General features: G+C 44.0%; 1 protein-coding gene across 3 annotated transcripts in view; it reads right to left on the bottom strand.

Annotated features, from left to right (window-relative positions):
• The window catches only part of myo1b (myosin IB), a 52,206-nt gene that overhangs the window by 30,878 nt on the left and 7,339 nt on the right, over window positions 1-13,989 (bottom strand). For all 3 annotated transcript variants that reach the window (XM_084908833.1, XM_084908832.1, XM_084908834.1), the window contains exons 2-3: window positions 13,602-13,748; window positions 9,604-9,719 (exon numbers count right to left, since the gene is read on the bottom strand). In XM_084908833.1, coding sequence (XP_084764959.1) covers window positions 9,604-9,719; window positions 13,602-13,727 — 242 coding nt within the window. In that variant the 5' untranslated portion in view covers window positions 13,728-13,748. The remainder of the gene's footprint in view (window positions 1-9,603; window positions 9,720-13,601; window positions 13,749-13,989) is intronic.

Consider the following 13,989-nt stretch of genomic DNA (forward strand, 5'->3'; position numbering starts at 1 on the left):
TCCCATTCTACTTTTAAATACTCTAGGAACAACAAGTAGGCCTGCAGAGCGAGAGCGAAGTGCTCTAATAGGGTGATATGGTACTACAAGGTCATTAAGAGAAGATGGGGCCTGATTATTTAAGACCTTGTATGTGAGGAGCAGGATTTTGAATTCTGGATTTAACAGGAAGCCAATGAAGGGAAGCCAACACAGGTTTATAGATATAGTCATATCTAAAGGTTACACTTCGTCGTCCCGTGGATTTATTTCCACGCATCCTCCAGGTCAGAAACACTGAATGTGAAATTAACCGTGAATGTTAAGTTTTTACAGGGAACTGAAACCAACTTCCAGCTAGCAGCATTATTTTTTTTCTGTCCCCAATAGCAACAAATGTGGTTTTTCTGCCCAGACAAGTATAAGCCTCTAATTCAATCCCCACCCCCACAAGCTCTGATCACAGCCCACCCCCTGCCCTCTCCTGTACAACCAATCCAAGGGGGTTGCATGGACAAGACCTGCCACAGGACATTACGTCACTGCTGAAAACGGCAGCAGAGCACAGCAGATGTCTGCTTTGTGAAAACACTCCTGTTGCCTGACCCGATCCTGACAATCACACAATTATCTCCCCCCCAGAGGAAGCCTGTGGGCCCGGGGGAAGGGGCGAGTGTACCAGGAGAGGGCAGGGGGCGTAAAATAGGAGAGTGGGAGGTCTTTTGCCACAGACTTGTCCCAGTGACACACACACACACACACACACACACACACACACACACACACACACACACACACACGGTCATATGAATAGCAATCGTGTAATTATAATATGAATAGAGGTCAGCAGAAACAAGCCACACCCAAACCTTCACAAGATTTGCATCTTAAAATTGAAGAAATAAAACATTTAATCACCAGTAATTTGTCTCAACTTCAGTTTGTGATAATAAATTATTCTGTATTTTTATTAAAATGGACAAAAAAAATAAATAAAAATGTGCATATTTACAAATAAGAGAGCAACATAAAGCCAGGAAATGAGTCTAAACAGCAATTAGAGTTGTGAAGTGATGAAGCATCAAGACCTTGAGAGACAAAACAGAGAGTGAGGACTAAAAACCCCCCAGAGGCTCCGTGAGCAGTGCGTGGAGATGGGGGTTAGGCTGGGTAAGGCCTTGGGCCGTAAGCGCTGCTTGGCACCTCCCCTAGACATCTGCCTGCAGGCTGTAATTTGGACGTGCACGTGGCAGCGGTGAACACAAAGCCACACTGGCATGAGGTAAGCAGCAGAAAATAGTGCAGTCAGTTCTTTTACCACCAGCCTCTGGTAGCACAGGAGGTTGGTGACCTGAATTTCAAGGGTGGAGTACTTTGAGGAGAGACTGAACATACTTTAATGTCAGGATAGATGGTGATGAAGCTGTAATGTATGGTCTGGAGCCCACCCAGCTACTGGAAGATAAAAGGCTGTCCCCAATTAATGATCATCTTACTCGGGGGCTCTTAGCCGTGTCATCGTGCCGCCTCGTAGCACATTTGCAAAGTCATTTACCAAAAAATCGTTTCATATCTTGCCCTGCAGTGGTAGTTATTGTTACTCCTTTCCATGCATAGGAGGGGGCAGCACAGTAGCCTGTGATCTCAGCGTGACCTGGCTCCTCTACAGGAAATTCGCCGGGCTCCAAAGAAGAAGCCAAGGAAACAACTCTTTCCTGACGCTGTACGGCCAGGTGGAAGAGTGGGTGAGTGCTGCAAGAAACGCGGGCACGCGCAAATTCAGTGGCGCACGCTTGGAGAGTTTAACCTTGTGGTGTGGGTGGGCAAGAGAGCGGATACGCACATGCACACAAAAGATCTTGATCCTAACAGATGTGCACCACCTGCACACCAAGTAAAACAATGCTGCTCTGTAAAACAGGTGGTAAGGAAAAGATCCGCTCACAGGACGAGCATCTAACAAAGAAGACCCAAGAATATGATTACTGTCTTATCATCAAAGGAGGATTTGAAATGTGCAGCGTGTAAGGTGCAATAAGGAACACCTATAACTTACTAAATTGGAAGTTCATAGTTAAGCACAGCTGCCACAGCTCTATAATTTATTCAACACTAGGTCGTCTAAGACCTTGGCTAAATTGCTCATTGATACCATCCACCCATACATCAAACTTTGAAAGGATCTACAGCTTTAATTTATTTTACCACACAGCAATTTAGTGTTCCAGAGCCGAGGAAAACACCAGTCCGAGCTGTGTATGTGATCAGTGAGAAAGCAGGAAATCAGCAAGCTAGCAAACATCCTCAAAGACGCATTCAAGCAAAGAATTTTATCAATCTCTGGCATCAGGCTTTTGTGAATATGCTTTAATACATATTTTTCCATGCACACACACATATTCAAATCTATAATAAATGGTTTGAATGGTGTCATGAGAATTTATGCAAAGGAAAATTTTAAGGAAAGCAAAAGAACCTTGAAAGTAACAATTGTGTAAAAGATGGCCACGTGTGCAGAGCTGCAGACAGCATGATGGGAACAGCTTTTTATAGCTTCGAAAGCACCGTCCAGTCAGGTTTGAGGACTTCCTCTCTTCAGGGCTCCTGGTCACTACAGGCTCAGAGGCCTTTAAATGCAAAACAAATCCAGTATTTAAGTACGTGGCTGCTGGTACTGAGATAAACTTGTTCATTTATTTTGTTTCAGTGGGCGACAGACTAGGACTGCAGGTCGGCCGGTTTATCACAGAGACTCTTGCTACCTGGCCATGCTGTTGTAATAAAGGTAGAATACTAAGATAAGCAAGGCTGCTTTGAAAGCAACATTATCTGGACGGCAGCATATGCTGCAAAACTTGTTTATCATACAGCATATGTGCAAGTCGCTAATGTCGTGCCATCATGGACGCAGGCTTTTGAACCGGGAGCTGACAGCAGGCCAGATGTTCCCTCTCTTCTTCACCCAAAAGCTGCATTGTTGATGGTTTCCCAAAGTCATTTCAAATTTCCATTTGTTGGACACAACACGACAAAATTGCTTCTCTCGAGTCTAATACGCGCTCTAATAACACGTCTACTTTGTTACTTGCTATGACGCCTCATTAAACCTTACATAATACACTGGTGTCAATCTAAATAATAAAATGTTCCTATTCATAGTCATTTGCTTAATATGTAACCTTTGTTCTCAATAAATTAATTCTAATGTTCAAGGTCTACAATCCATGCAAAAATCAAGCTTGGCCCTGACAATCAGCAGCATCCCTGCAGTCTCGCCGTGTAACGCCATCAGCTCAACCTTTGGGGCCTGGCGTCAGGCTCTTTGGGTCTGTCAAGTGTGACTGGCAGTAATAATTCACAGCTCACAGACAGATTTAGGCCACGTCCACACTAATGCGTTTTCGATTGAAAACCTTTTCTGTCCGTTTTGGCCTCCCGTCCACGCTGAGAGGCGTTTTCAAAACACTCTCAAAAACGCTTACATACATACGTCGCAGTGTGGACAGCAAAAATGGAGACTTTCTAAAATGATGACGCATGTTATCATGTGATGCAGTCATGTGACTAATTAAACTAAGATAGCGGAGGGCATTATACAGCAGTTTTGTTTGACAGCCCTATAAAAGATGAATATCAGTCTGTAGATGCTCCAGAGAGCTTTTCTTCAAATCCTTCAATTCTCACTCGCTTTTGCAACTTTGTGCTTTTGTGTTACTCGCAGCAACAACTCCACCTCATTGTGAGTCCATTTAAAAAACTCGCTGCTTTTCCTCCACATTTTGCTGCGACGTTTCAAAGAGCCGGAAAGTAAATAAGCGGCAGACGGAAATGAGGCAGGTCGAATCTTCTTGCGCTTCACGCATGCGCAGGACTGGAACCTAATATTTTCAGCCGTTTCAGTGTGGACGGACAACTGTGTGAAAACGACTGAAAACACTAGTGTGGACGGTTTTCGGAAGGAAACACCATTTTCAAATCTGTCCGGGCCGGTGTGGACGTAGCCTTAGAAATACGAGTTTATATAATGATGTGCATCGTTGTTATATCAAAATGTAAATAAATGATCTGCCTCATAATAACACATAAACCAGTTTGTTATTACTCTCAGTCTTAGTGAGATTATTATGTATGACAGTTAATAAGACATCAGTTTGTGGGTGTTTACTTTGTGTGTCTGTGTGTTGTTCGGGGCAGATAATACTTACCGAGCACCTGCAAAAAATTTATTAAAGCATGTGGTGTGTGCTCGCTTCTATTGAGGCTCTTCAGCACACAATGATATAAATAAATCTTATTATTGTCGGAGATATAAGGTTGGACGCTGGAACAATATTGCACGCAGCTAATACGAGTCTTATCAATTTGCCTGCGTTTCGGTATGCCTCACATATTTTGTTATGCAAGCTGTGTACACAGATAAAAGCTGGGTACCCATTGTTCTGACTATGAATAGGCAGAGTTTACAATGGATTTGGACACTGACACACAGAGGAAATCCATTTAAAAAAATATATGCTCACCGAAGCAATAACTATCAGCCGCAGCAGTGTTTAATCTGTATCGTGTTAAACTATTGGCAGGTAAATGTATTGTCTTTGAAGACGGGGAAAATCTAAAGCTTTCTAAATTAAACACTGACAGCAGGGCTTTTAGTCTCATGGCATCAAAAAGATGAAAACTGCTAATGTAGAATTACAGCACAAATCAAGAGTCAAAACCAGCACGATCATACTTAACATAGACACGTTTTTCATCTCACGGTTTGTACGTTCAGTAACAAGCAACAGGGGCCCAACGTGAGCAAGAAGCAGGATGTAAGGGACGGCTCTCTTCAGGGGCGACGGGAGGTTATTACCGTCATAACGTCCGAAAAATAATTCGTTTATTCTGCATTTGTTAGCCATTTTTTCAGTTTTAACCTGATGGGCTGCTTAAGCTCTGCAGGCTCCTAATCAGTGCGTGCACACTGTACTGCATTTTTCTAATGATATAAGCAGCTAGAGTACTGCCTGCATGCACGAATGCAGCAACTGATTAGAAATTCTCGCATTATCCAGTTGAACACATTTGCATTTTATTCTTGGGTTGATGAGGTGGGTGGAAAAAGGAACACACACACGTTTTCTATCGTCTCACCATAACGCCAACACACATGCTGGAGAGGACTCACGCTGCCCACCTCAGTCAAAGTGCCATTTCAACAAGTGCCCACTTAAATCCACCTACATACAGGTTCTGAGGTGCAACTTACCAAGGCGTCCTTGAACACAGTATTATAACACCAGAACAGTCCATGTGACTCGTTTGTTACCCAACAGCTCGAGCTGTGCAAATATCAAATAATATGTACTGTGTCCTTATTTCATATAATTTATAACATGCATATATCCACATATTGCCTTTTGGTTAGTGTTCCATAGCACAGGTGTGATATCATCCTGCAGTAAATGACTCTGAAGTCCACATCCAGTAAGTAAACTTTATTTTTTCCAACCTTATCTTGTTCCAAATAAATCAAATACTAGCAGAAGCTGAAAATTTCTGGATCAGAGTGAAAAAAGGAAGTGAAAGCTGAAATCTGTGAGAAGGATGAAACAGTTCTAACATCGTGGAGAAGGGTTCACGCGTTATACGTAGTGTAATTAAACATTACATAGGGTCGCATTGAGAGATCTGATATATGACTGTTATCAGGCAGGCGGTACAGTTAGTTTACACGCGATATCCAACCTTTGACGTCGAGAGCAAGTCTTTCCATTAAAAGTGTAATAACAATGATTTATGTAACCAGTGCTTCTAACAGATGCTGCAGGTCCTTCACATTATGCTTAATATGACTGGACCAGTGGAAAAATAATAATAATGAAGAGCAAAGCTCAAATCAAACAACTCTTCTTGAAGTGTAATTGTATTCCTTTATTGTTTTTATTAACTTTTGAGCGCCTCATGCTGAGACAGAGATCTTAATACTGACGTCAAACGTCTGTCAAAGCAGATTTTGGGGGAAGACGTGACAGCTGGAAGTGCTGATGCAGACCATGGTGATGAAGCTCTGTGGTCAGCGCTTTAGTCAAAACTTTATTAAACATTAGGAAAATGTGATCCTTGTCTTGACTGTCAGCACACAGTAATGGTGGCTTCAGAGATGACACTGACTTTAATGTTTACTCCAAGCTTAAACACAACTGTAACCTGACTAAGCTGATCCACGAGGTTTCACCTCATTACGCCCGACCTCGGCGCCCACATGCGGACTACCGGACACGACAAGGACAGAGTTTGTTCAGAGTTTCCAAAGAGGTAGCAAAAATGTGCAAATACACAGAAACGTATGCACACATGCAAACGCCTCAATCTGTGACTGGCTCAGTGGCAAGGGGCAGACAATAAAGGACTGCAGGCCGTCTGCATGCTGCTGCGCATGAAGAAAGGCCACTGATTAGTCCACCTCTAATGGGCTGCCTGTGTTTTGAAAGGAGGAAAACACCTGCCAGTTAATCATTAGGTGGCTCATCTGGGCAGGGAGCATTTTTCTTAATTGGACAGCCGACAGAAGAGCGGACAGATTCATGCAGACGGGTGTGGCCGTGCAGCGCCGCAGAACTACGAACGAACTCTCCATCTGGGCTTGCATTCAGCCATTTTTATGAACAGAGAGAGGAAAAATGGAAAAGCAAAAAAGACTTACAGTCCCCTAAACTTCAGTATTAAAAGGTGTTACGAGCCATCATGGGCAGAATTTACAGGCACACATATTCAAAAGCATCTCTGGATATTGCAGGTTGTGAATCAGACTGCAGGCTGCTCGATAACTGCTGCGCGGGTTCTCCTGAACTGATCAATATGTGCTGCACGGCTCTCTGGCCTGGCATCAGCCACTGTTTATTCGTAATAATTATAATTAAGATGGGAGCTCAACAGTCAATTAGCCTACTTACAACATTACAGATAGGGGACCAGCTGCAGGTCTGCCTCCAGCTGATGTACACACATCACAATTTGTCTGGGGACCAAAGGAGCAGGTGCGAAATACGTTTCCACCTGCACGCCATCGATGTAACTTACTCTTACAGCAAACACACACCCCGTATACACAGAGTGAGGCAACAACAACACAACAGCACTAACCAATAGTAACGAGTTTTACAAAATCCGTAATTGTTCTGAATCACCTGAAGTCGCACATCATCGCCCAAACGCACCAGCGAACCCAGCATCGAGGGAACTGCATCATTGTGTAACTGCAACAACTACTGCGTGTGTTTAACATGAGCCGACTCCGACTGTACATAAGACTGACACAGCCTCTCTGACATCACCTGATCTTCAGCATCAGCCATCGAGGAGCCAGAAGTGACCACGGCATGATGCCATCCATTTGTGTTTAATGCGGCTTCGTGCTTCTGGATCTTTAGGGCCTCCAAAGAACTGCGACCTCGTCTGTTCTGAGCTTCTGACTTTATACCGTATCAAGTGTCTAATGAGGATCAGAGATGAGAAGAGGACGATTATACAACCCCCTGTAGTTAGCTTAATTAAAGCTCAACACTGAAGGACGTCAGACCTGCCCAGTCAGTGTGCTAATATTCCTGCAGAGGCAAAATAAGTTACCAAAAACAGGAACTTGTGTTTTAAAATTGGAAACGCTGCAGAGAACCGAGAGTCATCTTTAATCTAAAAATATAAGCCGGACACTCGGTTCTCTAGAGTCCATAAATATTGTGCATTCGAGAAGGAAAAACTAAAGAAAGCAAATCATGATGCGCGCTCATACTGGCTTATTTCTCCTGCTCCGCTCTGGCCTCGCCTGCACAGCTACATCAGTGGAGTGGACGCGGCGTGCCGAGTGTGTCATCAGCTCTTTAAAAACAGAGGCGACTCCTGTGACTGAAGATGATTTCCTTTGTGTTTGTGAAACACTGCTCTGCTTTGAATACCAGTCAAGTCAAATCTATTCAAATAAGAACATTCAAATGAATTTCTAAACCACAGCTATCCAGCTGCATCGAGCACGTTTTTCATCTTTTCTGTGTGTAAAAGGGGAAAAAAAACTAATGTCAGTATGGGAAACATTCAGCTGCAAGATGGAAAGAAGTGAATGAAGCCACACGCGTCGCATGACTCAAAGATTAAACTGACCTCCTGAGGTTTTAGTACATTTACATGCATTTTGTAAAATTTCTGTCAACTGCTGGTCGCCCGGGCGGACGCATGTGACCACACTGAGGGTTTAATATTACAGGAGATCGATGCTGTGCTGCAAAGCCGAGTCCAGATGGTCCGACTCGAGGATTAACATCAATTTATGAAGCATGTTGACACAATCTGCCTTTGACTGGCTTTTGAGCTCTTCTTAAAGAGTCTGTCCCATTAAAGAGGCCATGATCTTTAGTGAGCAATTATCCATAGGTTGTATTATTCTTCCTCCCTCTGCAGGGATGCACGCTTTGATGCTTTTTGCAGAGCATGAAAAGAAAAGCTTGTAGCAGAGCCTCTTTCTGGGGCTTCTGCCTGCTGAATATCACACATTTTTTAATTTACCATGAACCTTTTGACCTGTACAGAGTCGCAGGCTTCTATTCATTGTTCCAGTTTTCAAAGTTTCAGGAAGATGAGTTGAAACCATGTATTTTTCTCAAACATGCACGGCTGTCTTTTTACAGCAAGAAACCCTTTCAGCTCATATTAGCAGTGCAAACGGTCTGCTGTTCAGCCCTGTGCGACGACCTCAATGATCCAGTGGAAATGCAGTTAAGAGATTATTTTGAAAATTCTTGCACGCTGCCAAAAATCAGTGTTGTTGTTTCTAATGCTCTGATTATCATTCTGGCCATTTATATTTCTGGCTACTTTCACAGTTTGACCGTGAGACTCAGAGCTCTGATGATTTCCATCTTTAACATCTTTCAAAATAATGACAGAAGGATACAGGGGAAAGTTTATCTTAAAGGGGTTGAACGGCAGTCAAAGCTGAATTCAATAATGAAAATGTTAAAGACAAAAGTCGACAGCAGGATTTCTTGAGCCTCTTTGTGTGCGGTGAGAGGAGAGAGACGTGACAGGCACTGACCAGCGAACAGAAGGGGGGAAAGCAGCTTGAAACTGTGTCGTGTCGGCTGTGGCTGTAAAGTAAAGCCAAAGAGTTTGCTTTTGTCTGCAGGGAGTATGTCTGCTCTGGGACGAGAGCACTCTCGCTCTTCCAGTCGGAGTCTCTGAGGGCTTCTGCCGCAGCCCAGAGACACAGCGGGCTAATTGACAAGTGCCGAGCTTTGTTTTGTCTTGGCACAGTCGCAGCAGTGCTGACTTAATGTTGCCAGCGGACAGATGGCATGCCACGGCACTCAATGGCCAACACTCCCCATACACTAGTTAGGGTCCCTCTGATCTCAGCACCCCCACCTCCTCCAGCCATCCCACTGCATTAGTCACTGGGTCCAAACCGATAATCTGTAAAGAGCTTCTCAATACCCCATCTTCAAGAGACAGATGACAGTTTCTTCTCACCACATCAAGGCTAACAAAGCCTCAAAAAAGTCCTTTTTCCAAACCAAATCTAACCTCACTCTCTTTAATTTACATTTATACGCTCGCCGGGTGTGAAGAGGACCTTAGAGCTGGACTCACATGTGTGGGCTTAATTCGTAGAAGTTCCTGTTGCGATACTCCTCTACTTTCTCTGGTGTGTAGATGGGCAGGGACCTGTAAGGGTTCATGGAGATCACCACGCTGCCAATGTATGTCTGAAGGGAGAAGGAGAGACAGAAAGCATTAGCACCAATGCACAGGTTACTTTCTCAGTCTGCACAGCTTAACGCCTCCGTGCAGACGGACAGTCTCTGAATTAAAGGGACGGGAATTCTGCTAATGTCAGCTTTTCTCAGACAGGTATTCTTCATGAAAGCTCGTGATGTGTGAAGTAAAGCTGAAGACGTGTGAAAACAAGGAGAAAAAAACGTTTGTGGGCTGAGCAGAGTCATTTAGAAAATGGGTTTAGTTTTAGTGCCCAACGCTGCCATACAAGACAAGCCTGGAACAGCTGCCGGGGACAAACTAAGTCCAGATAAGACAGAAACTTCCTGCTCAGATATTACAAAAACATCAGTTACCTAATATCAAAGGAAAATGCAAGAACATCCAACCTCAGTCATTTTTATTAAATCAAAGAAAATCAGTGTTTTATATAAAATGGAACAAATTCATGTAACATCCAAACAAGTCCAGCAAATCACACTCATCAGAAATGTCTCAAAGCGAACGCAACCGGCTATCATCTTCATCATCATCCTCCTACACAGCAAACAGAACCTTTCAAGCATCAACCTGAAACATTTTCTCTGCTTTCTATGGTAATGACTGTTGCATAAGCCACTCTGACGAGAGTGGAGCACGGCCTTCCCTGTGGCAGCACCGCAGCCTCCCACTGCCTCTCGTTCAATAACACACCAGAGGCGGCACGAGTGCAGAGGATGTGCACAGAGGCAACGAGAGCTGCAAATGTAAACAAAAAGTCACGTGTTCTGAGCAAAGCAGAACACGCGCGCGCACAAAAAAGAGAAGCATTAAAAACCTGAAACTTTTTTCCCCACTCGGCCGTTTCAAGTCATTAAATAAATCACAACTTGAGAGGAGCTTCATGCTTCCTCGTGGTTCAGCTCACACATCAGAAGATGTACGAAGGAGCTTTGAACTGATGGGACTAAAAGTTCCCGTCACCCCACAGTGTCTGCTGCGTTTGTCCCGGGATGAACAGCAGGGCATCTGCTCCTACGTAGTTTCCTTTTTCTAAATACTAAGACCTCGATGAAGCCAAAGACATTCACGCTCCTCCTCAACATGAAGCTTTGTTTCATTATTTTGGAAAACCTGAAAACCTTTTTTTTCAGCTGCACTTTGCTGGAGATGCTTTTTTACTTTCAGGCAACAGTTTGTTTCTTTATCGTCGTCACGCTGAAATCCTCAGTCAGCCTTCTGGAGACTGGGAGTCGTCATGTCCCCAACTATATCCCCTTAGCATAACACTCCCTCCTCCATTTCTACAAGTGGGAGTACTGGCCAACATACTGGACCTCCATCTCTTTCACATCTGACTGAACACGGCACGCTGCACATCCGGTTTCTTTTTGTGGGCTTTTGTTAAAGTCTTATCTTGTATGTTTGTGCCAAAGATCAAGCAAGATGTGATTCTTTTATGTTACGCGATGTCCTTCACACTGCATGAGCTGTCACAGAAACCGTGATTTCCTCTAATGACGCCTGTGCCGAGGCTGATTTTCAGAGCTCGATTGTGTGGGTAGCTCACCATCTGTAGCGTCTTTTCAGAAGGATGAAAAATGCAGCTCTGATTAGTGGGACAGCGGTTTGCTCTGTACCTCCTGATTACTGTCGTATCTGAGCCCGTGGTGATTTTCAGTTTCAGCACATCTTCCTGCATCTTTTGATGTCTCTGACAATCCTTTTCAAAGCCGAGCTGCGATGCAGAAATGCAGAACGACGCAGGCCCGGCGTTCGCAGGTCAGGTTTATAACCACATCGATCCATTAGGCGAACTAGAACTCGCAGGCTTTTTCAGATTCGTCTTAACGATCACGGGGTTTCTACTTTCTAGGCGTGGCTGTAGCTCAGGAGGCGATCGGAGGGTTGGTGGTTCGGTCCCTGCTCCAATCTGCATGCCTGCATATTTTTTACATTTATATACTTTGTTTGGTGTTGTTCATGAGATGAAGAAAGTAGGATGTGTGCACAATCAACACACTGTATGAATTTCTTTATCAATAAATCCACACGCAAGGAAAAGACGACATCACATCTAATCAAGTTATTGCATATGAAAGTCTTCATGGTTCCTCTGAGCCACACGGGGGACACGGGGACATTTTCCCACAGCATGATGTGCTGTCCCTCTGAAAGACAAAGCCATGTTTCTTCTGCTATGAGCTGTCATATGATAGTTTGGTGTGGGGGATGGGCCCGTTTGTAAGGAATGATGCCACATGAGGGAAAATACATTTGCAAGCAAGGACTGCACACCGCAGATTTATTGGGTAAGTACAGGTTTTAGTGCTTCTCCTGGTCATCGCTCTTGAGGTGCAGCTTTAGCAGATTTAGGGCTATGTGATTTAGCTTTCCATAAACAGTCTATTTTTATTTGCAAGCCAGGCTAATATTGCATATATGAAGTGGGTTTAACTACTGTAGCCACATCATTTCGGTAAGCACCACACAGGGAAAACCTGAGTTTATGGTTTCAAAATGTCACCACAAAGGCTTCGTCTTCAGATCACAAAAATCACAGTAACTTTTTGAATCTAATTATTAAGAAGGACGATTAGCGGACAAAGCATTTAAAGGTTAGGGTGGCAGCGATATCTACTGAACTTTAACGGTTTCCAATCTTCACTTTTAGCTGAATTCTATTTTTTCTTCCTTGCAGTGTGAGAGGAATACATAACTCGAGATGTAACTCACTACTTTTCACATGACGATCACTGACAGCCGGTCATTCCTTTCTTCATTCATCTCAGGTTTGAGTTTCTCTTCATGGCTCTTTAGTTTTACAGCCAGCTAACTCAGGGGTGTCCAACTCCAGGCCTCGAGGGCCGGTGTCCTGCAGGTTTTAGATGTGTCCTTGATCCAACACAGCTGATTTAAATGGCTGAATGACCTCCTCAACATGTCCTGACGTTCTCCAGAGGCCTGGTAATGAACTAATCATGTGATTCAGGTGTGTTGACCCAAGGTGAGATCTAAAAGCTGCAGCACACCGGCCCTCGAGGCCTTGTTGCTCACCCCTGAGCTAACTGCACTCATGGTGTCACAGCTCAGTGTTACACACAGGTAGTAAAATCCCATTTAGCTCAAAAAGTGCACAACATCTAATCAAAGTCGAACTAAGCGACGTCTCCTGGGAATACAATGTTAATGATGAATAGCAGAGGGAAGAAAACAAAGACAGAAACAACAACAGATCCTCAGCTTATCAGCTGAGGCAGTACCGTGTATTTACCCAGGACGTCCTCACAGCTCCGTGTTCACAGTAACACTCTGGTGTTTGTATGCAGGGGAACGAATATGAAGAAAACAAACAAACAAACAAAACAGGGAACTTCCAACTTCTTCACCACTGACAGAGCTGAAGAAGAAAATTGAGACTAACCAGACATATTCTTCACACTGAACATGGCCGCCATCCTACAAAGCAGAAGAATCGCTGCCACAACATAAAGCCCAGAACCAATTGTCTGATACGGTGGATACACTTCAACAATCCCCTTCTACAGATAAGTAGTCAGCTAGACTGCCGGGCCTTCCTTCCTCCTAAGCTCTGGATTTCATGCCTCATTTGAGGGCACCGACTACATTCCTCCGTGATTTGATTTATTGATTGGTTTCTTACTGCGGTCTCCGTTTCTGTACTACTTGTATAGCCAACACTGAAATAAGTGAAGGATGGGAGGAACAATAGAGTTATGAAAAGTATCTGTGCATTTCCTAGGAGAAGCCTTCTGTAGCGTTCAGAGAGAGAGAAGCAGTGTTGTTGCTCTGCTACCGAGCCCGTCTTTTTCTCCACGTTATCTGAAGTCAGTGTTATTAAGCCCTGTTAATGTAGGAAGCAGCAGACTTACATAGATCTCACTGTGGTCAAAGCGCTTCTTCAGGTTGCCAAGGAAGGAGTCCTCAGAGAGGGGCTCCAGGAGGACCATGTCGCCGACCCCAATCATATTGTCTAGAAGTGACGTCTTCACCTCCATCTTGGCTGTAGTCGTCCCCCCCTGCAAGGATATAAGAAGGAAACGTACATTAGAGACTCATTTAGAAAAAGCGGAAGGCTCTGGAGTAATCCTGGTGGGCCTTTATATCGTAAAGTGTGCATGAAGCACAGAACCGCATGTTTTATATGGAAGAAAAAGCACTGAATGCATCAGCCTTGTGTCTCCTATCAGATCCTTTTTTTGTCTTTGTGTGCATCGTGTTCCAGCAAACTCTTCAGAGGCGTCCTCTCGTTAGAAAACA

This window comes from Perissodus microlepis, chromosome 16, assembly GCF_051167445.1.
Source record: "Perissodus microlepis isolate ML-2025 ecotype Zambia chromosome 16, ASM5116744v1, whole genome shotgun sequence".
Classification (NCBI taxonomy): domain Eukaryota; kingdom Metazoa; phylum Chordata; class Actinopteri; order Cichliformes; family Cichlidae; genus Perissodus; species Perissodus microlepis.